General features: G+C 49.7%; 1 protein-coding gene across 1 annotated transcript in view; it reads right to left on the reverse strand.

The window, feature by feature from the left end:
* Positions 1-27,501, reverse strand: part of LOC119106192 (dipeptidase 1) — a 136,037-nt gene that overhangs the window by 35,685 nt on the left and 72,851 nt on the right. Inside the window, exons 3-4 of the mRNA XM_037229797.1 lie at positions 5,431-5,557; positions 356-536 (exon numbers count right to left, since the gene is read on the reverse strand). Coding sequence (XP_037085692.1) covers positions 356-536; positions 5,431-5,557 — 308 coding nt within the window. The remainder of the gene's footprint in view (positions 1-355; positions 537-5,430; positions 5,558-27,501) is intronic.

Genomic DNA, 27,501 nt, shown 5'->3' on the forward strand with positions numbered 1-27,501 from the left:
AAAAGGAGCCTTTGTGACAATTGGGCTACAGATTGTTATCGTAGTATTCCGTGCCAACCGCTGAAGCACATCAAACTTTCGCCGCCAAGTTCTGCCGTTGACTCGGAATTTCAGGATTGGCTGGTAGTCTCCAGGCTGCGCAATAAGCACTGGCTTAGCGTGAGGGCTGATTTCAGAAATCCAACCAATCAAAAGCCTCTGGCTTAACAATAACAAATGAAATAATCTCTCACGTCCATGTGCTTTGTCGTCCCCACTGCAGTGAGGACGACAAAGCTTACAAGAAACCCTGCTTATCGTATCCTCCACTGAATCACCGACCCATAGACCATTCACCCACTCCTCCCGCACTCACCCGTCAATGAGGGGCACCCGCTGCAGCAGTGAGGACACCATCTCCAGGCGTTCGGTGAGACTGGCCGAGCGGCGCGCCTGCAGCGCCAGCGGCACGCCCACGCCCACGCTGGTGACGGCCGCCAGCACCAGCACCACGCAGATGACGCACCAGTGCCGGTACTCCATGTCGGCGCCGGCAACTGCAAGGCAGACGGCGGCTGGTGTCGACACCGTTTGGTGCGGAGATGAGGGCGTAGTGGAGGGCACGGTCAGGTCATGACGATGTCACTGGTGCGAGATCGGATCACGGTGGTCATCCGGCCATGACCGCGGGACATCAGGTAAGATCACGCTCCGCCCAATATTTAAGGTACGAGGTATCCAAGACAATTAGATAAGTTGTATTTCATTGATCTTACAATACACGTAAGGCAAGAACAGCAGTGGGTCTCGTGCCTCATGCTTTGGGCACCGCACGCTTGTTAACGCCCATTTATTATGGTCATCTGTAGCACGTCCTGAAACCTGTTCGGCTATGCAAGCAGTTCAGTTTTGGCAATTTTCTACTCCGGATAAAGTGTAGGATTGACGTCCCAGAGATTTTTCGACGCATTCTGTATACAGCATGTGTCATTGACCTGAAATTTGATTAAGTGAACAGTGGAACTTGAAATAGATTTAACCAAAACCTGTGCTTGAGCTTCACTTCCTAGTAACTCCCTGCGGTGTGTGCCGAGACATAACACAATAAATTGCTCCTCTGTTGTATTACGTGCAACAGACTTGCCATTTGCCACGTTGCCAGCGTGCAATTACGATATTTTTTTTAACATGTCATACTCCTGTCCTGTTCCGCAGAACAGCCAACGTGTTAAGTTGCGATGCTGACTCTCTGAGAAGTCGCGTATGACAATCTTGTAATAATGTTTTGGTCTTGTATTTTGGCTTTTCCATAAACACCGTCCTGTGAACACTTAACACAGCAGCAACGGGAGAATTAATAACTGACTTCCAGTGTGGAAACAGCGCATTTAGCCGTATCGGTGACTCAACAACAACTTTTTTTCGGGACGGGGACTCAAAAGACTTGCAAGCAAAGAGTAGGTGGTAGAAATTCATGGGACGCTATCCGAGGTTGGATTGGCGCAGACAGATCCCCAGGCGTGTTTAGTACGGTGCCGATGGCTTCCCAGAAAGCCCATCGTCAAAACACCAGTCGCGCTGAGCTAAAAGCATGCCCGATTCAATTGCACCCAAAAGCAGCTTGGAGACAAAACATTTAGAGCCCATCCAGAACCTCGCGTTGTGTTTCCTTTCAGGGAAATCGGTGCCGAATGTAAAAACCATGCGTAAAGCGGTCGCGTTCCTTGAGGCATTCACATACCCTCACTGACACCTCCGCAGGCATAGCAAACCTTTGAAACATGGAACATTAACACGCATAAACAAATTCACATGTCAATAAGATTCTGCGGCCATCATCTGCAACGACTGCGAAGTGACCAACGAAGAAGCGCTCGCTGCTGAATGTCAGCCATGACATTCCCCGTGACCATTCGCGTGACCTTCCCGTGTCGATCCCAAACGGGGTTCGACACGGGAAGGTCACGCGAGGTCACCAGAGTGTCACACAAAAGGTGCATCGCACTAATGCCTGAGGAATCAGAGTTAGGTCCTGCGCGGCTTTGGTGTGCTCCTGACGAGGTTGGAACACATAGGTCGGCTGGCTGCAGGGCTCAGAGTGAAAACTGCTGCGTCTTGCAAGTGCCTGTTTTGGTCTGCGTCCATTAAGTGCTGCGTCTTGCAAGTGCCTGTTTTGGTCTGCGTCTAGTAAGTACCGATCACAGTCTGCGTCTGGTAAGTACCCATCACAGTCTGCGTCTGGTAAGTACCCATCACAGTCCGCGTCTGGTAAGTACCCATCACAGTCCGCGTCTGGTAAGTACCCATCATAGTCTGCCCCATCACGGTCTGCGTCTGGCAAGTACCCATCACAGTCTGCGTCTGGTAAGTCCCATCATAATCTGCGTCTGGTAAGTACCCATCATAGTCTGCCCCATCACGGTCTGCGTCTGGCAGGTACCCATCACAGTCTGCGTCTGGTAAGAACCCATCACAGTCTGCCCCGTCACAGTCTGCGCCAGACGCTGCAGACTTAATTCACTGGCTCATTGCAAAATGGGACTGGGACGACCAAGGCGGATAATATTTCAGTAATAATTCAGTATCAGTAAAAATTAAAAAATATGTAAGACACCTTTTACAGCGCGGGACGAGTGAGTCGATAGCAGACGGGAGTATCATCATCATGTAGTTCGGACAAAGCTTGGGCGGATGAAGGAAATCAAGTTTGCCATTCCGCACAAACAGTTCTCGTCGAGGTATTGGAGTATCCCTCCCTCATGGGTGTAGCAGGAAAATTTACACTAGTGTTTAGGGTTTGCACATGGGCTCACAGACAACATGACCTGTAAATTGGCCGGATTTTGGCCTGACAGACTTTGAAACTGACGGAAGTGTAACCGATCACCAATTGCAATCAATTACAATCGTCATTGTAAGCGACGGAACCGAGGAGTCTGGAATGCTTCAGTCTCCAGTGACTTCAATTCCTGTCTTTTGGGAACGCAAGCATTTTCGGTGGATATTGGCCACAGGAACTGCGCTCTTCTTCTTCGCAGCTTTCCTGCCCGATCTTTCTGGGAAGGTCATGACCTCCATGCAGCTTGACTGCCGAGCAGAGGCAGACCAGGCCGCTCAAGTCTAGGGTTTTCTTAGTCCAAGTATGGCTTGCTTGGTCGGTGTTCTCCCTCGTAATGAAAGGTGCATGTTACATTCAAAGACAAGAGTCAAGATGCTTGAGGTGTTTGCGACATGCATGGTCGCTTACCGGCTCTGAAAAATGGGTTTCGCTTAATGTGGCAAAACCTATGTGTGCTTATGTTCAATGCAGGTGGATTTCGGCAGCTTTCTGTTTATGTCATTACTTACTAGATAATGTTTCGGATGCCATTGCTAAGCAAACTGCTTTTATGGGTTCGTTTTAAGGCATCTCACTCGTATCTTGTTTCATTTATGTTTAATAAGATAGTATATGCCCATCTTATTAATGCACGTGTGGACACAGTTCTGAGGAGTAATTTACTCGCAAAATATCGTAGTTTCATTTGAGCCGGGTTAATTAAAGCGCGGTACGTGTGGAACATTCCACGAGTGCTGTTAGCTGTCAAGGTTCGTGATCTGAAGTGGGGACGCTGCCGAATTATCTAATCTGTCGCTTCCATAGATAACAAGTTTCACCAAGTATCCGAGTCCGGCCGGTCCGCGTCCTCAAGCGTATGCAAATGGATTCACTGCAATCCAGGCGTCTTCGGACGGTTTTGCGATAATGAGGCACCTCTGGCGTGGGCATGATCTAATTGACACCAGCGCCGGTGTCTGACCGAAGCCCGATCACGGTTCGAGATCCGCCGGTCAATTGCCGTTTGTGTTTTTCAACGGGGGCGACCGCTCCGGAAGAGCGCGGCGAGTCTGGAGAGTTTCTCGGCGGAAATCAAACGACGCGGCCATTGTGGCGGGCCGAGCGCGGCAAATCGGCAAATCGCCATCCTTGGCGGCGACGAGAGGGGAGAGGGAGGGGAGGGGACGAGCGGCGATGGCCCTGCGATCGGCGACGTCCGAGGCCCGTGCACCCTCCACCGGCCTGCTCCCGGCTTCGACCGCCCGAGGCTGGGAGGCGGCCGGCGAGCGACGGCTAAACAAAAACAGGCGGCGGCGGTCGCGCGCGCGTCGGCGCGGAGCCGATAGATCACGAGGCCAATTACAGTCGCTCCTCCCAACAAAAGGCCTCGGGCGGTGGTCAGATTTGCTTCGAAGCGCGGTCCGGACCCGCAGAGACCGCTGGGTGGACCTTCGCCGGGCAGTGCGCCGCGGGGACCGCCCCGCGGGACCGTTATCGCTGTCCGCAGGCGACGTCGGCGAGGTCTTGGTGACACGTCGTGCGCCACGAGGTGGTGCGGGGGGGGGGGGGGGGCGCTGTCGGGCGCCTCTGTCGCACGGCGACACAGCTGTGGTGTTGAGCAACGTTTGTGTAGATGAGCAGTATGCAAAGCTGGCGTCTACTGTTCACATTTGTAGTGGAGAGTCATCTGTTCAAAGCAATGCTAATTCAGGACTCAAGATAACACAAATTGCGGTAGCGACGGAAGAGAGAGAGAGAGAGAGAGAGAGAGAGAGAGAGAGAGAGAGAGAGAGAGAGAGAGAGAGAGAGAGAGAGAGAGAGAGACGAGAGAGAGAGAGAGAGAGAGAGAGAGAGAGAGAGAGAGAGAGAGAGAGAGAGAGAGAGAGAGAGAGAGAGAGAGAGAGAGAGAGATGCATGTGTTGCCTGCCAAAAACAAACCCATAGGAAACAGCACGTTAGCTTTAAGAACTGGTAGAGAAGGAGGCTTTACATTCGGTGGACGAGCGTCCTGTTCGCGGAATTTTAATTATGATGATAGGCTGGCTAGGCCTTTGACCCGCCCTTGATAAACAGCACTTTCAATTTTCACATTTCAAACTTACTCGCAGCGTAGTTGAGCCACTCGACCACAACTTTTATAACGGGGAGCCTAAAGTCTTCACATCAAACAAATGGGTGATGTGTGCTGGCTGTGGTTAAAAGCACGAGAGATGCTTGGCTCAGAATGCTAGCTGAACGAGCGATGCGCGCATGGGAGTCAACCTACCCTGACGAAAGAATTTCAGTAAAAAAGCGGCAACCAAATTACAGTTACCTGTCGTACATTTGTATCATATCGGAACCCCTCAATATGCATGGAGCATGTACATTGTGCCCCATGCGGAACAAAGTGGACACTGAATCAGTTTTGTATGCGTAGATGAACTGTGGTGACCATCCAAATGATGTCGCTCTACAGTAAAACAAGGACGAGAATCGATTCCGACTTTTAAGTCGTGCGACAGAGGGGCCAGCGAGCGCGGCTGCGACAGGCCAGCTGGGCGGCTGGCCTAGCTGGCTGGCATGGCTCGCTAGCATAAGGGCCACGGCTGGCTGGGCGGCAGCGCCCGTGACCCCGGTTCCGCGACACTCACTCGGCCTCTTTGGACTGCGGTCGGTCGGCGGCCGGGCCGACTCCAGCTCGGAGACAATCTTGGCCGCCCTGTACGAGCCGCCGTTCATGCTGCGCAGAGATCCGGACCGGGAGGCTGTCCGCCACGTCTGTGGACGGTGGACACGGGCGTTAGAGAGGCGTGTGGACAGTGGACGCCAACGTCAGAGAAGCATGTGGACAGCGAGCACGGGTGTGGACAGTGGACACGGACGTAAGAGAAGTGCACGGACAACGCAAATCGGTGTGGACAGTGGTCACAGACGTAAGACAAGCGCGTGGGCAGTGAACACGTGTGTGGACAGTGGACACGGACGTAAGAGAAGTGCACGGACAACGCAAATCGGTGTGGACAGTGGTCACAGACGTAAGACAAGCGCGTGGGCAGTGAACACGTGTGTGGACAGTGGACACGGACGTAAGCGAAGCGCGTGAACAGAGCACATGGGTGGGGACAGTGGATACGGACGTTTGAGGAACGTGTGGTCAGATGACACGGACGTTAGGGGAACGTATGGTCAGATGACACGGACGTTAGAGGAACGTGTGGTCAAATGACACGGACGTTAGAGGAACGTATGGTCAGATGACACAGACGTTAGAGGAGTGCGTAAACAGTAGTCATGGATGTCACAGGGGTGTCTGGACAGCATATACAGGCGTGAGGGTTGTCTGGACAGCATATACAGGCGTGAGGGTTGTCTGGACAGCATATACAGGCGCGAGGGTTGTCTGGACAGCATATACAGGCGCGAGGGTTGTCTGGACAGCATATACAGGCGTGAGGGTTGTCTGGACAGCATATACAGGCGTGAGGGTTGTCTGGACAGCATATACAGGCGTGAGGGTTGTCTGGACAGCAGGCACGGATCTTAGCGCAGTGTGTGAACAGACGGCACCGACGTAAAATGCGTACGTGAGTACAAGGCAGGGGCGCTAGCGTGCGAATATCATAAATGACATTTATGGATTGTATGGGGCGTGTGCAAGATGTTGTACACCGTTTCATCGGAACGGATCTGAGCTAAGAGGACATCAGAACAACTGATTGCTTTTGGCCATCTGTCTTACAATGATTTGATGTCACAAGAGTTGATGATGACACGTGATATTTATGGTGCCTTGCCTCCCAGTTTCTGCTTGCTGACGCCAGCCTTGCAGATCAGCCCGTGTCCTCAGTGGCCATAGTGCCACTTATTTCACTGACGTCATCAACTTATGTCCAATCAGACGGCTTCTGTGCACCTCGTGACGCAGCTCCCAAGCCAATATTCCGGGCAGACGATCACGTCGCGGATCCACGGGACTTAGCGGTCATGTCCCCCGACGACCGTGACGTGTATACTGGGCTTTACGTCATTTGTTCTTTGAACTGGCAGATTGGCCGATTAGGTTGCGAGAGGTCGTTTGAAGTTATCAACAATATCCTGAAATATCGTTAATTCGAGAGATCCACCTACAAGCCCAGGTGACGGGAGTTGCACAGAAATGTGATTCAGGAAATCTCCGTGTAATTATCCGATCCCATCGATGCTGTTGCGCTAACGCAATGACCGCTGCAGCATATTTCACTCAGTTCCTACGATCCTTCAAAATGTTTTTTTTTGATAGCGAATGCCTTGTCAGCATCTGTTTATCTTGTTGCACAATCAAAGTCGCATTGTGCATGCGTATTAAAGCAAACGGATGGTCTCATTACCTTTAAGGTTGAGCTCGTCGTGTAAAAAGTCCTGTTGGTCATAGTGTGGTCTACGGGAATTGCTACTGATATCACGACAATTATTATTGGTCCAGGAAATTGCAATTAGTCAAAAATGAGGTGGACAGTGGCTTTGCATGTGATGCCCAACAACCACGTCACGATACTGTGCTGGCGGGTAGTTTTCGCGGAAAACCGTGAGCATTTGGAACGTCTTAAGATGGTTATCTAAGTTAGGGTAAACCATTGACAATACTGAAGCGAAATGCTGAGTAGTGTATTCAAGCAAAAATTTGCATTGGAAACGGTCGGCCACCGACCTTCAAGTCTTAATTTGAAAGTTGGCTAATAAAAGGCACCTGCTGGAAACCTATGACCAAAATATTTTCAATTTTGTAGGCGTCTTTTCTTCCTTGATTGAATAGCGGAACGTCCAAACTTTTGGGAGCAACCAATCGTAAGCAACTGAGATGAAGTGAATATATTTCGGTCACAGACCTTTCATTCTTGATCTGAAATGTAGCTCATATGTGATACCTATCGGTACTTAAGTGTCGGATTCCAAGTATACGAGAAGGGTGTGACCAAAACACGTTCACTTTCTGTAAGATTGTTGCATTCGCTCCCAGCATGAGTGTGAGCATGCTATGTCATAGAATCGTCGCGGATACTTGTATTACTATTAGAACTAGACGAGTCAAATGCTTCAAAAAGTTTCGTGCCACAAGTAGTCTGATCTTAATTCCGTCTTTGCATAATCGATTGGGACCCGGAATTAACTCAGAGGAGCTGATTCCGACTTCTGACTCAAAGGAGCGCACTATTTGGAATCGACTCTTTCTCTGGCTTCTCAATACTCTTCTCCTTACGCCCGGCACAAATATGCTTACCTCAGTTCCAGAACTGCATCCAATGGAATCGACTTCGGTGACAAACAGTCAGAATATAAGGTGTTTTTTTCAATTTCATAAGCGGGCATTTGACGTCCATTTTGAAAGCGAGGCAGACATGTAGGCATTTATTTCTCCATGTCCAGACCATTTAAGTTGTAATATTACCAGCTGAGCATAATTCTAATATTTCAGCGGGCTGGTCCTGAGTCCAATCAAAACCTATGAACTCAGTTCGACTCTGATCACTAAAATTTTTCACAGAGAGTCACATGATCTAGTCTAGCTTAACTCAAGACAAACTAGTTGCATTGCGGAATACATTTAGTCTCCAACCGGAGTATGCGCGGCTCTCGTTACGACGACCTTTCGCAAATTTCCCAAAATTAACACATGGGATAGTTGACATCGTTGGAATTTTTCATTTCTTCTATCCAGTTATTGTTTCGTCTGTAAGTCTCATGCGACGTTTCATTCTCGTGCTGTCTCGCACATTTCCCGTCCCGCCTATCCCTTTTGATGATCCTTCTACGCACTCGACGCGCAGTCACCGGTCTCGCGCTTCGCTGCCACACCGCCGGCGAATGTCGCCGAACAAGTTTCTCCCCGCACCGTCTCGGGCGCCGTCGGAGCGCCGCCGTCCAGGCCAGGTGCCGCGTGACGGAGGCGCCCGGGGCGACCCGTCCGCGCCCGGCGCTCCGTGCTGCATTATTCAGCCGGATGCAGATGCCGCCCCGCCGGCGGCGGCGGTCGCCGGCGGAAAACCGTCGACCGTCGCCGGCGACGCGCCGTCGATGACGCGTCGAAGCCGACGGCGGCCGGGAGCGGTGCCGGTCCGCCGCGGCGGCCCGGCAAATCGGCCCAGTGGGAGCGGCGCGGTCATAGCGCTGGCCGCCGCCGGTCAGGCTCCATGCGTCGGTTTGAGTGGCAGTAGGTGGTGGCGTCTCTCTCTCTCTCTCTCTCTCCTCTCTCTCTCTCTCTCTCTCTCTCTCTCTCTCTCTCTCTCTCTCTCTCTCTCTCTCTCTCTCTCTCTCTCTCTCTCTCTCTCTCTCTCTCTCTCTCTCTCTCTCTCTCTCTCTCTCTCTCTCGTTCTCTCTCTCCCCTCTCTATTTTTGTTCACCTCATCGCTTAATGCATCTATCTCTCTCTCTGTGATTATCATTCCGTCCCTATTTCTCGCCATCTTTATCCTCTTTTTCATTTTTTTCCAATTTCTCTTTCTCTATCGTTCCACATCTCCCTCACTATCTCTATCGTCCATGCTCTGTTCTTTTTTCACACTCTCGCCTTCTGTTTTTCCTTGGCGAATCCCCCATCATTAATATGATTCCTTAATCTGAGTGCACTCTTCAATAACGTCTCTATTTTCCTACTTCTCATAAACGGCAATAAGCTCGACAGAGAATGAGATCCAGTTGGCTTGGCTCAGATCCCAGGCAAAGCTGCAAGGAGCACAGCATCATTAGAAGCTTCATAAACTGAATATCAAGCAAATTCTGAGACTGGCTTAGGAGCAGCGCAGACTTCGTCAAACGAAGACAAATTGGGTCTGCAACTCGGATGAATTTAATTTCATACGTAAGGTTCGTGGACTTCAGAGACTGGTTTCTTCCCTGACTGCTCGGAAGCACGCCCTGCTGAAGACTATAAGAAGATTGATCGATCAAAGATCGCTCTGCTTGAGATCATCCGCTGAAGATCACGAGTTCACCATGAGCTATGACAATACACTTTCTGTGTCATCGTGCCTTTTCGATTATATGAATACAGTCTAACAATTTAGTGAACACCGTCTTCAATTCGTCATCGTTTCATTGCGTCATGAAAGATTAACTTCACGTCAGATGGGCTGCCAAACTAACCGTGCAAAATTGCCTCCTTAGTGGACGGGCTGACTCCCTTGTAGTACTTCAGTTTCTCGAGACATGTCGTGGTAGTGGGTACGGCGTTTTTAGAACAGAAATATCGTTGTGTGCCAGTGTTTTGGCCCTTTCGTGTGGTATTCTTGAATATCCATCCGTGATTTTATATCGTTTCCTCGCACCCACGTATCCACTTATGGCGCTCTTCTTACGTTACTTGATTGCATGTCTGTAGGACAAAACTTGAATCGTGTTTGAAATATGTAGTGAAGGCTTAACATTGTTTCATGCGAGCTAATTGAATCCGATGGCTCCAGAAATTGTACACACATATGCCACACAAAAATGAATCAAAGATGATATGGGCATTGGCCTTAAACGCCGCAAGGCCAATGAGGTGACGAAATTTGAGAGATGTTTCTTTGGCGCCATGCATGCCTGAGTGACTTTTAAACAGCCTGCATCAATTAGTCAGCACAATTTTGAGGGCGTCTTACTTAGAAGGTGTCAAGACTTCAGAAGGATGGGGCTGTGAACGGCGCGAAATTATCTTCAAAATGAATGTCTCAGTTTAAAACCCCATGCAAATGTAGAACGCTCCCTTTGAGTGCTGGACTTGCTGCGCTTTCAGCGGGCGCCTGAAGACGAGTTGACAGCTAAGCGAGGCTTAAGCAGAGATAGAAGCGCTGTTTACAGGCAAGTCAAGGTGTCGAGTTGACATGCCAAACCTCTGTGAAGTTTAAGATTATAGCTCCACGTTTGTATATGTTGAGGCAAGCATTAGATATGATGGCAAAAACCACTTGTAATTATCTGTATGGTTTTGAATGAAAGAGACTGCTCTAGACAAAAACATTGCACAATACAGTATTATGTTCCTCATCCATAATCATTTGATAACGTCATGGGACGTCTTTAAGACGTCAGAGTCTCTGTGAGATTGGCCGTGTTAGAGTTGCCAGCGTAGCGGATGGGCTGACTCACTTGAAGTACTTCAACTTGTCGAATGGTGGGGCTGTTTCCTGGAGCGTGTTTACTGAACCTGAGTAGCGTTACGTGGCCGCATTTTGGCCCTTTCCCATGGTGCCCTTTTATATTTGTCCGTAATTCGAAACTATTTACTTGCATTCACATAATCGGTTATGGCGCTTTTCATAAGTTATTCGATTCCCAGTCTTATAACCATCGTAATTCGTACCATCACATAATTGTCGGTCTTGCGTTGCACAAAAGGTGATTTATTTTCAAATTTGGAATCAACGCATTACATTGGTTAAAGGGAATCTCTGACACTGAACGATACTGAAGCAAGCATCGAATGTGATGAAACAAGCTCACATATAGCTTTTGGTATTATATCTCCAATAAGTACTCTTGGTACTTTTAAAGTGGAAAACGCTGCTCTAGACAGCACAATGCCATGCTTAGTAAATAGGCTCCTCAATGCGCCGTGGTTTGCTGACGTGTTGGTACCTTGCACAACATTGATTAAGAGCCAATTAACGGCCGTTATAACTGGAAATTGCGCTTACGAAGGTCAGATATGAACGCCTCGACAATTGCCTTCTTCTTGTTTTTGATCGCCGCATGGCTTATGGAATGGATTTTTTTGGATGGATTGGATGAAGGATTTGAATAACGTTATTATGACGTCATGAAGGCGACTTCAAATGCTGTTCCTGATGTACCTTTCCGCGTTTTCGCGGGCATGCAGCTTAGAAATTAGAGGGGCTTGGGCCTTAACAACGGCAGGATTGTGAAGAGCACCGAAAGGCCTTCAAGATGACCATTTCAGTTCAAACCTCCATATAAATGTCGAGCACTCCGTTCGAAGACCAACTGATGACCATTGGTGCCACGAGCTGCACTGATGGGCGCCAGGAGCGAATATTTCGAGTATCATGTTTTCTTGATGCTGAGCATGACATTTCCAGCAAGATGGTGGCATGCGCGTGACACTCCCATGGTGTCATGCATGTCTGGGTGACCACGTAATCGTATGCACGAAATAGTCCGCACAACTTCGTGGGCGTCAAGCTTAGAATAAGATGTTCATAGATCTTCCAGGGAGTGTTCTACAGCCCATTATATTCAAGCAAACATTAGATGTGATGAATGTAGCTCACTTGTAACTATCGGTACACTTTTAAGTGGAAAACACTGCTCTGGATAACCCAGTTTCTCTGTTGATTAAATATGCTCTTCAATTTCTCATTGCTTGATTACATCATCGTACCTTGCACAGGTTTGGTTAAGAGCCAGTTGACAGCCTTGTTATCTAAAAATCGTGCTCACGAACGCCAGATATGAACGACTCGACAATTTTTCTTGGCCTTGGCCTTGGCCTATATCCCCTTCAAACAGAACAGAACAAGATGGACAGGATGCATGGATTAAGCACGACAGGATGGCTGTAAACTGCGCTAAATTATTATCAAAATGCTTATCTAAGTTAGAAACCACAAACAAATGTGGGACAATCCGTTTAAAGGGGGTAGTTCACATTGGTATAAGGTTTTGAACTAAGAGAGTCATTTTGAAGATCATTCGATTCAGTTCACATTCCCTTTGGATGGAGTGTTCCACATTTCCGTGCAATTTTGAGATGAAATGGCCTTTTTTGAGAGCTTTCAGTGCAGTTCAGTCATGCCCTTCTTAAGATTAAAGGCCCACTGGTTCTTGAGTTAGACACGCGAAGGCACGCAGACTATCTCTTGTAGACTATTTCAAAGTCACGCACGCAGGGATGCACCACGCCATGGAAGCATCACTGAAACGCTGCCACCTCATTGGTCGTGCGGTGCTCAAGACCAAGGCAAATATGATCAAGTTATGTGTGTATGGCGTACGTAAGCCTGATTTCTGGAATGAAAGGACCGAATTGGCCCGCAACCCTCGTTGGACATTCAGTGCAAGTTTCAAACACAAACAGGGTTTCGTGCTGCAGAATACGGGAAGCTGTGCAGAACCACTAACACTTGTAATGGAATAATTTAAGGCTAGCGTGATAGCCCAGCATGTGATGGAACGAAGCAAAATACAATTTCGGAACAATAACGCGACGGCAACATGAAAAAGAGCCCAAACAACAATTTGTGAGTTTTTTGGAAGTGTCGCAATAATTAACGCGGCACCTATCAATAAGCTGAGGTGCTACAAGTGCGTCAGCGCTCCAACAGGGTGGCAATGACGCACGGCCAATGTTGTAGCCTCCTGACGTCACACTGACGTTCCCTGGCGTAGGCGTACGTAATTAAACGGTGACTCATAGAGGAGAATATTTACTTAGTCGTCAAGTTTTGCTGTCAAAAGAAGCATTTTTCATTCTGCGTAGACTATAATCACAAGTGAGCTTAATTTGTTATACCTGAAGATTGCCTCCATATCGATGAACGTGAAGCATTCCCTTTTGAAGTGTGTTCCACATTTGAAGATATTGAAGCAAACATGAGATATCATAAACTAAGCTCACTTATAAGTATTCGTATAGTTCAAGTGAAGGAGACTATAATTACAAGTGAGCTTATTTCGTTATACCTGAAGATTGCCTCCATATCGATGAACGTGCAGCATTCCCTTTTGAAGTGTGTTCCACATTTGAAGATATTGAAGCAAACATGAGATATCACAAACTAAGCTCACTTATAAGTATTCGTATACGTTCAAGTGAAGGAGACTATTCTTGAGAACAAACTTTTTCTATTCCCTTACATTTCTTTGACATGTCATTCTTTGATTGCGTCATCGCACCTTGCACTACATAGATTGTGAGCCAATGGACGGCCGTTTTACACATTTTGCACCTTGGTCACCGTATAGGAAAGGAATAGCTGTGCACTGCACCGAATGACTGTTCAAGATGGCTATTTCATTTCAAAATCAGAAAGCAAAAAATGGAGTACATTTTCAGGGTTTCATGCTGGTAAAAAGAGCAGAGTATAGAAGGATTTGGGTTTTCACTGCATTCGTCGGGTTCTTGAGTGTGAATGTAACGTGTGAATTTAAAGAGTGTGCGATCAATATTGCAATGCCAAAGGACCGATCTTCGATTGGCCTCAAGACCACTACGCTTATATCGTAAAGCCAATCCAGAAAATTAGTTCTATAATGTACCTCAAATGACACGTCAGCTGATTTTCTACAGATGCATGACGTGTAATTTTTGCAATACTGCTACTTACATATTTTTTGAAGGATGCTTCCTGTTTTTCAAATAAGGTGTGGCGCGGATTTTCAGATAAGTTTAAATGTACAATACGCACATTTGTGTGCAATGTGCAATGTGCAATACGCAACACGTATATTCTGAACAATGCAATACGCATATTTTCCAGTAATGTTACCTGTACATTTTCAAACATGCCTGATGTCACATAATCTCTTTCGACCATAGAGATACTTTGCATGAGGCATTTACTGTCAAGAGCCGTGGCCGAGGAGAAGCAAACGCTGTTGAACCCGCGCGCCCGAGGCGAAGCGAGCACCTTCGAACCCGCGCACCCGAGGCGAAGCGAGCACCTTCGAACCCGCGCGTCCGAGGCGAAGCGAGCACCTTTGAACCCGCGCGCCCGAGGCGAAGCGAGCACCTTCGAACCCGCGCGCACAAACAAGTGCTCTGCTCATATTACCAGGTCAACGGAACCACAGCACGGTCACCGTACGAATCACGCTGATGGGAGGCGGACTTCTGAGCCGGCCTGCCAGTGCGATCAGTACCTCCGCAAAGTTCCCTCGTTAACTCGCTTCAACTTTAACACTGAGCCCGATGCGTGATCTCCCAACTAGTCCGACGGCCACTCGCCACAAATGAAAACCGTTGCAGGACTGATGCCGGTTCCGCTGCGTTTCCCTGACGCTCCGGCCGAACAGGCCCCGCGGCGGAAATATGGGGCCTAGATGGCATGATTAGTTGCCGGTGTCCGTGTATTTACACTACGCTTGTCGCATGCAAATTACATTGCGCCCAGCGGTACATTGAGATACACTCCGCCGGGAAATGGACCACGAGTCATGTTCGCGCTGAAAGAAAATGCGTTTTGTAGAAAAGAGCACTTCCCGGATTGGATCAATTCAAGGAATGTGAACCAATCCGCTAGCTGGATTGGACTGGATTCTGAATTTCCACTAAGGCATGGATTAAGACCGGACCAGATTTTCAAACCCGCCAGCTCACACAGACTGAACAGATTGAAAACCAGTGAAATGGGAATTGTCACTTATTATTCCTTGACATGCTCAATGCAGACATGAACTCAGAAAGAACAAAATAATAAAATTCTCTCGATTTCAAGCTATGCACAGACTCCTCATTAGTCTAAAAATATTTACGGTTCGTCTACAACCGCGCTGAAAACGAAACAGCAGGTGCAAAGTGACGTCCTATTGCTATTATACGTGGAAAATTTGTTTTTGACTCCGTGAATGTGACTTCATGCAGCCGTTGGATGCACGGTTACAACTAAAAATAGATTTTGTATTTAATTCCAGCTTGAACAAAAAAGGAGGTGTAGTAGCACCTGGCATTTTAGAAAGGGGCTCCAAAACTGACGCAACCCTCTCATTTTCCTGGATGGAAGAGCAGGCACAGCAGGCACTTGCCAGTGGACAGATGATGATAACTTGTAATTTGGGGCGCGTCGGCTACTTAGGCCGTTTTGCGCTCTTGTCCCCTTTTAATTAGACATCCCAGTGGATAAACGCGAGTGTGGATTATAATGCTAATATGTGGACTCCAACGGTTATGGCGAAGCCGGTAATCTAGACAGAAATAGTGATGACAGTTGGGGTTGTGCGATCAGTTGGTGTGCCCAAGAACAGATACCGCACCTGAAATACCATGTGTGAAGTGATATAGTTGTTTTAGTTATTTAGAGTGGGTATTGGATGAGCTTCGGCCCGCGCTTGTGAACTGGGTGTCCCAGAAACTGTCAAGCGACGTGGTATTTTGCACCTAACCTGGAGTATGAAAATGTTAGATAATGTGCTCATGCCTTGAGAGTATTGAAATAAAAAGCGATTTGGCCCCTGCGGTGTGGTGGTTTCTGTGAATTATTGGCTTAAATAACTGTGATATGCTAACTAACATGATGAGCCTGGTTTGTTTTAATCTTTATGAAACCTTGCATTCCCACCAGACAACAACCGGTATTAAGCTTCTTAACACCTGGTTAATGGCAGCCTTTTGCACCTTTTCAATTAAATGAACAAACGTCTTAACCTTAATGTATTCAGGTGAACCAGATTTGCTGATCTTTTTTGAAAATCCCCTATGTGGAAGCGGATTGATAGGAATGCATTTCATAAATTGCTCTGGTAAGTCGGACCGGACCGGAATTGGATTGCTCTGGTAAGTCAGACCGGACCGGAATGGATTGAGAAACATTGGGAAAATGGACTGGCAGGTGAATTTTATCTGGACTAGCCGGACTGAACTGGACCCGATCCTGAAAATTCCATTTGCGAAGTACTCTGTCATAGAGCATGAAAAAGCCTTATCGCAAGCTTCGCACACGTGAAGTGTGGTGACCGCTCCAAAAAATGCGCTCAATCTCAGTCCGCGCATCCCAACAAGTTTGTTTTGCGTGGCGGCTTGCTTTGGGCCTGCACTCAGGTAGATTGGGTTTGATTATGTGGCCTGGCTGCTATCCACCTTCTGTTTCTTGTTTTTCTGTCGTCCGACTCCAGAGCATCACACAGAGATGTCTGCGGACGCCATTCAACTCCATTAGAGTCACTCACACACCGTTTTCACTCGCGGGTGACATGTTTAAAGCGTTTCAGAGTGTGTCGCTGGCTTACGTGAGGATGATAAGGGCTTTAACAGGTTCTGAGTATTTCTTTTTACAAATATTCTTAAGTTGCGTGTCTGCAAAATGAATATGCGACATAATTCAGCGTAATCGTGATTGCTCAAGCACACCACACCGAAACATTTGAGTGGCAGTGGCAACATTTCAAAATGCTTCAGAGAAGCACAAGATTATGATAAGCGTATGATAAGCTGCCTCACGCGACACACCCGCATCGTTAAATTCTAGCGCATTAGGAGGAAAAAACTACTGCTAAATGATAACTGGAGCTTCACTTAAGTTTAAAAGGTTCAGAATGGCCTCCGTTTCTTTAGGCAATAACCTTACAGCAATAGCCAACACAGACAGTAACTGTTTGCGCAAACTGTGCCCCAGATCAAGCTCACACATGTGTTTACGAAGCCCGTCGTTACCCTTCACCCCAGCTAGGACGAATCGTAGACATCTGCCAGCTCCATCTCTCCGCAAGAGTCATTCTGAGGCAGTGAATCGATCTGATGCTAGCCGAGATAGTCTGATGAGGCGGGACTGGGAACCACCTCACCGTTTCCAACACGGTGTCAGCAGCGCGGTAATCGAACACGAAGCAAATGGGCAGGAAGTGAAAGGGCTGAAAGGCATGTAAAAAGGTGAAATGGCAAAAAGCCGAAAGATGCAAAAGTGAATTAGGCAAATGTCAATAACCAATAGGCGACAGTCAACAACGCATTGTCACAAAACGTCTGGGAGCTTTGCAGCTTCTAACAAAGGGGATTACTTATAACCGCATATCTGCTGCTTTTCGAGCTTCCCTGATTAACACACAGTTATCATAAGGCGACACAAGTGTGGGAGTGGACTCAGACCCCCTTAGCCTCCCCCCTCCTCCCTGAGCTAGAAATGGAACCTTGGGTGCATCATTGCCCGGTCAGTCAGGTTCCCAGCCAGGCCGGGAGTTTGCTCAACTTTTACCCTGTTTTTCTTTTACCCATTTGAATTCTACACCTTTCAATTTCTTGCATACTGAGCCTGCACGTCGCGGTTATTTTTTCCAGTTGTATTGGTTTCTCTTTGGTCTTTTTGAGCCCATCATCTTTTTGACCTTTGCCCGCCGGACGCTAAACGGTTGAAGATTGTTCGCTATTGGCGTGCATGATTCAAGTCGTATTCTTTTGATTTCTTGTCATATAATTTTTGTGTTTTTATATTTTTTACCACTTGCGTCTGTCTTTGTCTTGTTTGATCTCCTCTTACTTTATTTTTTCTACCTTTACTTTTTGTTCGCTGACAAGGGGTTTAATGACAGTTTTTGTGAAGCCGTTGCTAGCAGCTTTAACCGCTTCTTTGAAGGCACGTTTGGTCATTCATAATGCATTGAAGCGTCAACGCTGCTGCAGAATATTTGTTCATGTTTTTTTATCGTCCTTTATTATTGATACGAAACGAATGTATGCTTACACTGTTACACGCGTTAAAAAGCTTGTCTTTGCCTAGAAACATATATACCTGGACTTTTGCAAATATCCGCACGTAAAAATTACATGAATGATATATTTAGTACATCTACACACGCATGTTTCAGCCCACACGCTTGTTTTGCATTCCAGACTCTAGGCAGACAGCTCGCCATTTCCAGGCCGCCGGAGTTCGAAATTCGGTGGGACGTTAAGGGACGTCCGTTGGCATCACGACAATTTACCGACCGTCTAGCCATCGGAATGCAACCGAATGAGATCGCCGTCTCCAGCACCGACGCGGCGCCAGCTCGCTGGTTTACCGGGCAGCCGGAGTCATCAGCCGCACGCTCAAAGACAGGATCCGAGTCGCCGGAACACGGAGACCGCTGACGGCGGAGAGTTGTCTCATTCGCTCCCCAAGGAGTCACGCGGTGGTGAACTTTAAGAGCCGGTTAACTTAAGGAGGAGCCCGGTCTTAGGCAGGTTTCGTAGAGTTAATCAATTCATTCGTTCGAGACGGTGATCATGAATGGGTCATTTCATTCATTTTGCATGGGAGCAGAGCCACAAATTGATCAAATTATGGTGATGGTATGCTCTTGAGAGGCATTCGTTACATTAAGTGCACTATGGACGGAATTCTGAGATACCAAAGCAGCCGCGCTGAAGCGTCAAAGCGTAAATGCGTCCCACATATGAGAGAAAGAGTTGTTTTCGAGCCTTTAAACATTTTTATATGTTTTAATTCACGAACAATTATGTTAATGTCATGTCCTAGCACCAGCAGACAGCAAAACTGTTTTTCATCGCACGGCTGATCCGCAGCAACGCCAAACCTTTTGAAAGAGAAGTGTGATGGATTGGAGTAGGGAGAGTTGAGTTTAGGGCGACCCAGGAGTGGTCGACGCTTCGTTACAGTGACTTCCACAGAACAACCATTTCCACGCCCGCCATGGTCTTCAACAGGCACGGAGTTCAGCGCGCACGAACCTGGCACCTCGGCAGTTTTATCTTGATTGGCGTGCAAACGCGACCTTAAAAACTCCCAAATGTCCTTGAAACCCTAGAGCATGGAAAACAAAGTCATACACAATATGCTACAGAAGAGGCCTCAGCCCTTATAGACAGCCTGTCAGCTCATCCACTTGTAAACCAATCGCGCGCATGCAAATGAATCGCGCCATAATTCCTTAACACGCTGGCAGCGACTTCACGCACCCAGCACGCCATCGTGTGTTCAGTCCGGACGTTGGACCGATCCCCCGATGCGCGCCAAGCGGGGGGGGGGGGGGGGCGGACGGTGGCTACCGCGCAGCGCCGAAAGTTTATCCGTGTTTGCTATCAATTCCGACCAGCCGTCCGCCGCAGGAGCTGGCCTGACGGGTAAACACGTGCTCTGCCCCACCGGACCCGGCTCAGCGTCTGTCGGGACGGCGAGCTTTCTCGGCGAAGGGAGTGGGTTGCTCCTGCGACGCTGCTCAGTTGAGGCCTTGTAAGCAGGGCACTTAGGTCCTCGTGTGTCCTCAGACGGAGCGAAGCCCACTCGCAGTTGAAGGAGCGGGTAGTCCACCCGGAGAGGCAAGGAGCGGGCTTATATCCGGGCGGAGAAGCCGGAGTTCACACGAGGCGAATCGTGGAAGGTTCCATCCGGGCGGAGAAGCCCGGAGCTCGTCCGAGGGCGGATAGATGGGGCTTCATCCGGGCGGAGAAGCCCGGAGTTCGTCCGAGGGCGGATAGATGGGACTTCATCTGGACGGAGAAGCCTGGAGCTCGTCCGAGGGCGGATTGATGGGGCTTCTATCCAGGCAGAGAAGCCCGGAGTTTGTCCGAGGGCGGATTGATGGGGCTTCTATCCAGGCAGAGAAGCCCGGAGTTCGTCCGAGGGCGGATTGATGGGGCTTCTATCCGGGCAGAGAAGCCCGGAGTTCGTCCGAGGGCGGATTGATGGGGCTTCCATCCGGGCGGAGAAGCCTGGAGTTTGCTCCTCAGCGGATCAAGGAAGCTTTCGTTCGCGCGAGTTCTCGCCGGTGGGTGGATAGATAGGAGGGCACCTAGCCTCTTCCAGTGGAGTGCTTGGGTTGATAGATAAGAGGGCACCTATCTCTTCCATAAGCGTGCTTGAGAGTGATCATCCCCGATGAGATGTGCTTCTCAAAGTTGCGTAGTACTTAAGGGTTTACAAACAAGATCAGTCTTGGCTCCTTTGTGGTTGAAGAACGCAGCTAGATAAATTTTGGGGCAAATCTGGCTGCACTCAAAATGTTGTTTCTCCGCTGGCCGGGATTAAACGTGGCCCTTAAAGGACAAGTGGAACGAGCAGAATATTTTCCACTCTGCACAGGCTTGGCGATTTTTCGATGGGCTGCAACAAAATTCACTAAAGGTTGAAACCGCGAGCTTTTTCATGATTAACAGTAGTAGTAACAGCCTTCAACGTGACTTAATCCCAGATGTTTGAGACTTGAAGACAAGTTTTACGTTCCTGTTTTACGTCTCAGCATTTTAAGCTCTTGTGCTGGATGTACTGAATCTGAAATATACCAGGAGTTGCTGGTCAAATTATGTGTTCTCGTCCGTGGGCAGGAACTTGCGCCACTTCCTCCTGTCTCACAAAACATCCTGAATTGCAGCCCTTTCGTCTTCCACGCGGCCATCATTCCACGTGTTGTCGTTTTCAGCGTGGGTGCTATGAGACAGCAATGAAAACCATTGATATGCCAACATCACAGTGTAGCTCGTCCTTTCTGTAAGCCGAGCCTGGTGTCACTGGACCATAAGTATCCGCCCTGATTTTTTCAGGTACAGCAACGTACGAATTTATTGTAACTAGTGCGGTCTTAACATTTTTATTCCAGATTTTATAAACGTCTGTGTGCTTATTCATGAGACATTCCGATGTTTTTGATTATTGCAGTACCGATTTGGGTATTCGGGCATTTATCGAATGTGAATATCTGGCACGAATGTAGATAATTCCGGGTCTGAAGATTTAACGCCGGTCTCCTGAAGCCTTATATGCTTCAGCTATGTCGTTATGCCAGTAACGGCACCGGGTGCTACAACCGCCTTGAAGTTTGGCGGCGAAAACACGCCTTCTTGCCTTTAAGTTTTTATATGGTTTTAGTTTTCCATAACCTATAGTTTTGCTCGCTTTTCATGGTTAGAAAAATGTTCACTGCAGTTGTCACACAGAGCGTGGCACTTTAATAACATTATCCAGCGTAACCCGTATTAAGTTTGCTAAAGGACGGACTTCGGCCACCTTTTGTTTGGTTATTTCCCGAACATTAAAGAATGACCAGATGCTGCAACAACCCCGGCAACCGTGGATGATTAATTCTACCGGCGGCTTTTTAACTACTAGCACATACTCACGAACCGATAACGACTGATTTCATTTTCATTGCAGTCATGCGGACACTTGCGTCTGGGGAAACCGTCTAAGGTTACGTAACACCACATTAAGTAGTCTGTCATGCTGAGTGATACCGTTTGCCCGAGGGTGTTCGTGTGCCATGAAATTATAACCTGCATTCCAAGATCTGTCCAGAAGGGGCACATAACTCAACACGGGACATTGACCATATTTTTAGCGCGGTCCGATAACTTCTGCCCAACTCTGCCCATACTCTGTCCATCACTCTGCTCTTCACTCGCCCTGTATTCTCCCATCCACTCTGGCCATAACTCTGCTTACCACCGCGCCTTCTGCTCGCCTCCACGTGCTCTACATTCTGCTCCCTACTCTGCTTTCCACCATACCCTTCTCTCTGCCAGGTGAGTTGACATTTAGCGTGATCAGCGTATTCTACAACTCCAGCGTGGTTAATGCCCCCCCCCCCCCCTGCGACGTTCCAGCCGCTTCAGAACACGTGCGGCCCCGTTAGTCGGCCGGACGCTCCGCGCCGCCGCCTCCGCCGCCCCGGTCTTCTCATGAGGCCCGGCCGGCAGCGGTGCTGATTCCGGCGGAAGATAAACCCAGAGGTAACACCGTCATCACGTCCCAGCGAGCAGGGCAAACACGGCGCCGGCTCACCGTATTGACACGGTCCACACGACTGGGGCTGGCGGCGTCAGCGGACGCTAGCGGCCCATCCCAGCGCGCTGCTCGTGCGCCCACCGCCTGAGTGCAGTGGCGCGCGGCGGCGCGCAGTGGCGCATGGCCGGGGAGCGGAGATGAGGGCCCGCGGGCTCCGAGCGTCAGAGATGAGGGCCCGCGGGCTCCGAGCGTTAGAGATAAGAGTCCGTGGGCTCCGAGCGTTCAGAGATGAGGGCCCGCGGGCTCCGAGCGTCAGACATGGGGGCCCGTGGGTTCCGAACATCAAAGATGAGGGCCCGCGGGCTCCGAGCGTTAGAGATAAGAGTCCGTGGGCTCCGAACATTCAGAGATGAGAGGCCTGTGGGCACCGAACATTCAGAGATGAGAGGCCAGTGGGCTCCGAGCGTCCAGAACTGAGTGCCCCGTGGCCTCCGGGCGTCAAAGATTGATTTATGTTTATTTTCGATCATGGACATGAAGCAGTAGATAATTTGACGAGTGGAGTGGCGCATAAGTAAAACGCTCAAATCTCAGTGCCTCTCAAAACGATTACAAAATATAATGATCGCCGCTAGAAAACCCGCGACGCACCGTCCAACTCGTCGCAAGTTGATTCAAGCCAGGCGTCCACCGCCGCTCCGGTCTACACATACAGCCGTCCTCGGTCGGCCGCGGACGCCCGGCCCGGTAACGTGGCTCAGTCACCCGTCTGCTGCCTGTGCCCGCTAGAAGTTTTTCTGGCGAGTGTTTGGTTTGAAAAAAACGAGTGCTTGGAGATTTTGTTATCTGCTGCCCGGCGCAATTTTGTAAACCATTACCTCTAAGACGAATACTGATTTGCTCGTTTTGAGTTGGCTCAGAAAAGTTTGGAGTAATGCGATCTGTTTTACGTAGCACTGCAGTTCTAATTGCATGACAGCGAGGACAGTTCAATACGAGGTGTTTAGGGAGTTCACAGGGAAAGCCATACAAGCAAGAGGGACTAGATGTAGTTCGATTTTGAATTTGGAACATGTGAGCATTAAGGTCTGCCATTTCCAATCTCAGACAAGTATTTGGGATGTTATTATACCTGGATCTAAAGCTGTGATACGTCAGAGGCGAAGCGCACGGCAGCGCTGGTATATTTCCCGTTTGAAGGGACGAGAAGACTGGGGAGATGACACCTCAAGTGGGCATTGGTTCCATCTTCTCGTAGGTGATGGAATGTAGGAGCTTTGTTATGTTGGGGTCCTGTTCGGTGGTAATGTGAGTGCCATTGCTTTGCGTAGTGGACGTCCTGTTGCAAGTACTTGTGGGTCAGGTAGAAGTGCGGTGACGTTTGCTGACAGCTGATATTGGTTGTGGATAAGGATGTGGAACGGCGTCAGTTTGTCTATGCTTCTTCGTGACTTGAGAGCGTTCCATCCCAAATCTTCCAGCAGTGCGCGAGTGTGTTCTGTAGTGTGTACCGATGATACAACTTGCTGCTCTGTGTCGTGATCGGTCAAGTGTAAGCGAGTCGCTGGTTGTCAAAAAGTCCGTCATATACTACGCCACAATGATCAAACAAAGGAAGGATGCAAACGGCAAATATATCGTTGAGAATACGCCGAGGCAGAAGTCGCGATAGTGGCTCGGGATGCCCAGGGCTCTACTTATTTTGGAGATGGTGTCATTAAGGTGTTGATGAAAGTGCAAATTAGTATACATCGTCAGGCCGAGGTGTTTGTGGATGGTAACGGAAGGGACTCGTTGGCCATCAAAGGCCAGGTACGGCGTGTCGCGTGTTTATGGCGAACTGTAAGTAGCGTCAAAGAAATGATCCGTGGGCTCCGAGCGTCCAGAAGTGAGGGCTTAAAGGGTCCCAGTATGAGAGATGAGCATTGGAGATGAGGGCTTGAAGGCTCCCAACATCGAGGATGAGGGGCCGTGAACTCTGGGCTTTAGATCTGAGGGCTTGAAGGCTCTCAGCATCAGAGATGAGGGCCCGTGGATTTCGAAATATCAGAGATCAGGTCAACTTTAATGGCTAAACCCCGCCTTCCTTAACTGATTTTAGAAAGGGACACCCCAGGGGTGCAGGATTCGCAGGTCAGGTAATATGTGGGCATGGTCGCCGGCATTATATGGCATGTCGGTAACGGTCCTGCTAATACATATTTTTGTTTGCTATGGATTCAGACGATGGTCTGACGCCAGCGCAGCCGATGATCTGACGCCAGCGTAGCCGATGGTCTGACGCCAGCGTAGCCGATGGTCTGACGCCAGCGTAGCCGATGGTCTGACGCCAGCGTAGCCGATGATCTGACGCCAGCGTAGCCGATGGTCTGACGCCAGCGCAGCCGATGATCTGACGCCAGCGTAGCCGATGGTCTGACGCCGGCGTGACGCCAGCGTAGCCGATGGTCTGACGACCCGTCGTAGCCGATGGTCCTGTACGCCAGCGGTAGCCGATGATCTGACGCCAGCGCTAGTCTCGATCGATCTGACGCCAGCGTAGGCCGATGATCCTTACGCGCCAGCTTAGCCGATGATCTGACGCCAGCGTAGCCGATGATCTGACGCCAGCGTAGCCGATGGTCTGACGCCAGCGCAGCCGATGATCTGACGCCAGCGTAGCCGATGATCTGACGCCAGCGTAGCCGATGATCTGACGCCAGCGTAGCCGACGGTCTGACGTCAGCGTAGCTGACAGTTTGATGTTGGCGTAGACGACGGTCTGACACCAGCGTAGCCAATGTTCTGACGCAAGCGTAACCGCTGGCAACCGACTTTGAATGTTTTTGGGGCCAGAAATTGAATAGCACACTTTATACCGCCTACATTGTCAGCCTCACCAGAGCACGTGGCATAGAATCTGGCGACACAAATTGGCCTGAACAATTCATGCCTTATGTCTTACATAGTCAACATGTTTCATCCACACAGATCACACCTATTTACATCTACATGAGGATAATTCACAGAACGACCCATCTTAGAAGCACCAACGATGGGTGCATTCAATGGCCTTCAACACGTCACCCACTCGTGTACACGGGTGCAGACAGGGAGGGGCACCCCCTTAGACCCGTACTTTGTCACTTTCTCCATAAATGATTTCTGACCGGTAGCCAAAAAAGCCCGTGTAGTGCATTCTTACTGAACTGTCCCCCCCCCCCCCCGGCGCAACTTCTGGCTGCGCCGCTGAACGCATCGCGTGCTGACTGCGACCCTGGCAACGGAGCACGCGTACCCGATCGCCTCTTCAGCCAAAGCAGGACGCGCCCCACAAGGCGGCCATAGCTGCCAGCCATCACTCGATTTTATAGTCGGGCATATCGCCGAATCTCGGGCGGGCCGGCCCGGAGCGGGGCGCCGCCGGCCGGGCCGAGCGCCGGGCCGAGGACCGATCGATCCGGATCTGCGGTCCGGCCGAGTCTGGGAACGCCTCCAGCCAGAGGTTCGTCAGAGGCGGGCGGGCGCAGCCCACCGATGGGTTGCGAGGTGTTTACCTGTGGCGTTTGTGTACTGGCGGCCGTGAGCTGGCAGAGCGCACAGAGAAAGTGATGGTTTCGAAACTAGCTGAAGTGCTCGCCATATGTAAACGAAAATGTCATGTTTATCACCTCAGAACCAGGACATGCTGTTGCCAAGTCCTAGCAAGTTTCGCTGCTCATCAGCTCAAAAACAGGAAATGCGAGCATAGCTGATCAGCCCAAAGCAAGACGTAGGACATGTCGCGCAGCCAAGCGGCTGAACGTGCCGACTCGCTTGCCGAACATTGATCGCCGGCGTCGAAAACCGCCCGAAAAATACGATGGTAAGTCGCGTCTTTCATCAGACTGCACCAGCGAGTATCGGCCTCAAAACACAGCGAACCATGCCCTGACCGTATCGCGGTGACCTTTGGCCGGTCAGGTCACTCTACATTCATTATGCACCACGCACGCGGCTGTGTCTGACGCGGAGATCACAGCCGACTTAACGGCTGATGACGCCTACCGAGCTTCGCCATCGCTCAACGTTACTGGGAGCTCGTCAATCGCCAGCGACCGCCATTAAGGCTAATAGGCTTTGCCCGATTGCTGGGCGAACGATGTACCATTTGACTGATGCCTCGTTCGGGCCGTTTCCGGCGCGTCGCCGGTCTGCTCTCGTTGCCGGCAGATTGGCTGTGGAGAATGGGCGGTGTTTGTCTGGATTTCAAACTCGTTCGGAGCTGGCTGGAAATGGTGTCTTCTAGACAGTTACACTGGTCTTTATAACTGTGTACGAGATACATAGAACGGTGCAAATCGAGGAAGGACGAGCATTAAGCATTTCAAGCCACAAGCCGAATCCACGCCGTTTGCAGCTTGAAGAAATAAATGCTCGATCTTGTTCGTTAACAAGCAACCGTTCCGGTCCTAATAACGTACTTCTCTAGCTAGGTCAGCCCTTTGCCAGATGCCCATCGAGCATGACATCCGTCGTCGTCGTTACCGCTCAACAAGAGTAACAGATGATGTCATCTGTAAAAGGTAGACATGCGGGTTTTAACCATGTAAGCGCAGCTGCTGAGAGAGCCCGCAGGCAGCCAGCGAGTGACCCCTCACGCTGAAGCGGCGGTCCTATGTCTTCCACGTCAGCTGTCGGGTAGCCATCGGTAAGACAGGGTGCCGTGATACACCAGAGTGAGACGATCAGCTGGCAGTGTACACAGCACTGCATGCCGACTCTAAACCCCTACGACTCCTCCCTGCCTCAACACGTTACGGTAACGGCTACCGCGCCGGACACCATCGATAGTGAAGACTCGATGTCAGCTCGTGGGCTGGATCACCCTTTTTACGACGATGCCTCCAGAAAACATGAAATGCCATCTTTTTCGCAATCACACAGCACTGAGATGGAAATGCAAGGCTGGGTCCTGAGTCTTGACCGCTATTGTTGCTGTCACACCCAATCTACAAAATCAGCGCGGTCGCGACCGGCATGCATTTGAGGAGAAAAATCGAAGTGTGCGTTACACTTTACCGTTCTTGTGTTCAGTGGCTGCCGAACACCGGACCGAAAGAGGCCCTGGCAAGACTCTTGACTGCAAGACATCGCGATTGTCCCTTCCATTCCGCTTCACAACATGCATTTCCCCGCGCCCAAACAATGACGTCACCCCTCACCCCGCGGGTTGCCCGGGGACCGATCAGCCAGCGGCGTCAGCGCCGGTCTCACACTGGCTGGCATATTTATGACACCATCTACAAATGGGATGAGCTAATCTGGCAGGGAATGCGCGCCATTTCGTGGAGCACCGGCGCCGCGGTCCGCTGCCGGCTGACGCGCGCGCTGGCGCTCTCTGACGCGGCGCCAGCTTAT

Source organism: Pollicipes pollicipes, unplaced genomic scaffold (assembly GCF_011947565.3).
Source record: "Pollicipes pollicipes isolate AB1234 unplaced genomic scaffold, Ppol_2.1 Scaffold_6138;HRSCAF=7277_pilon_pilon_pilon, whole genome shotgun sequence".
NCBI lineage: Eukaryota > Metazoa > Arthropoda > Thecostraca > Pollicipedomorpha > Pollicipedidae > Pollicipes > Pollicipes pollicipes.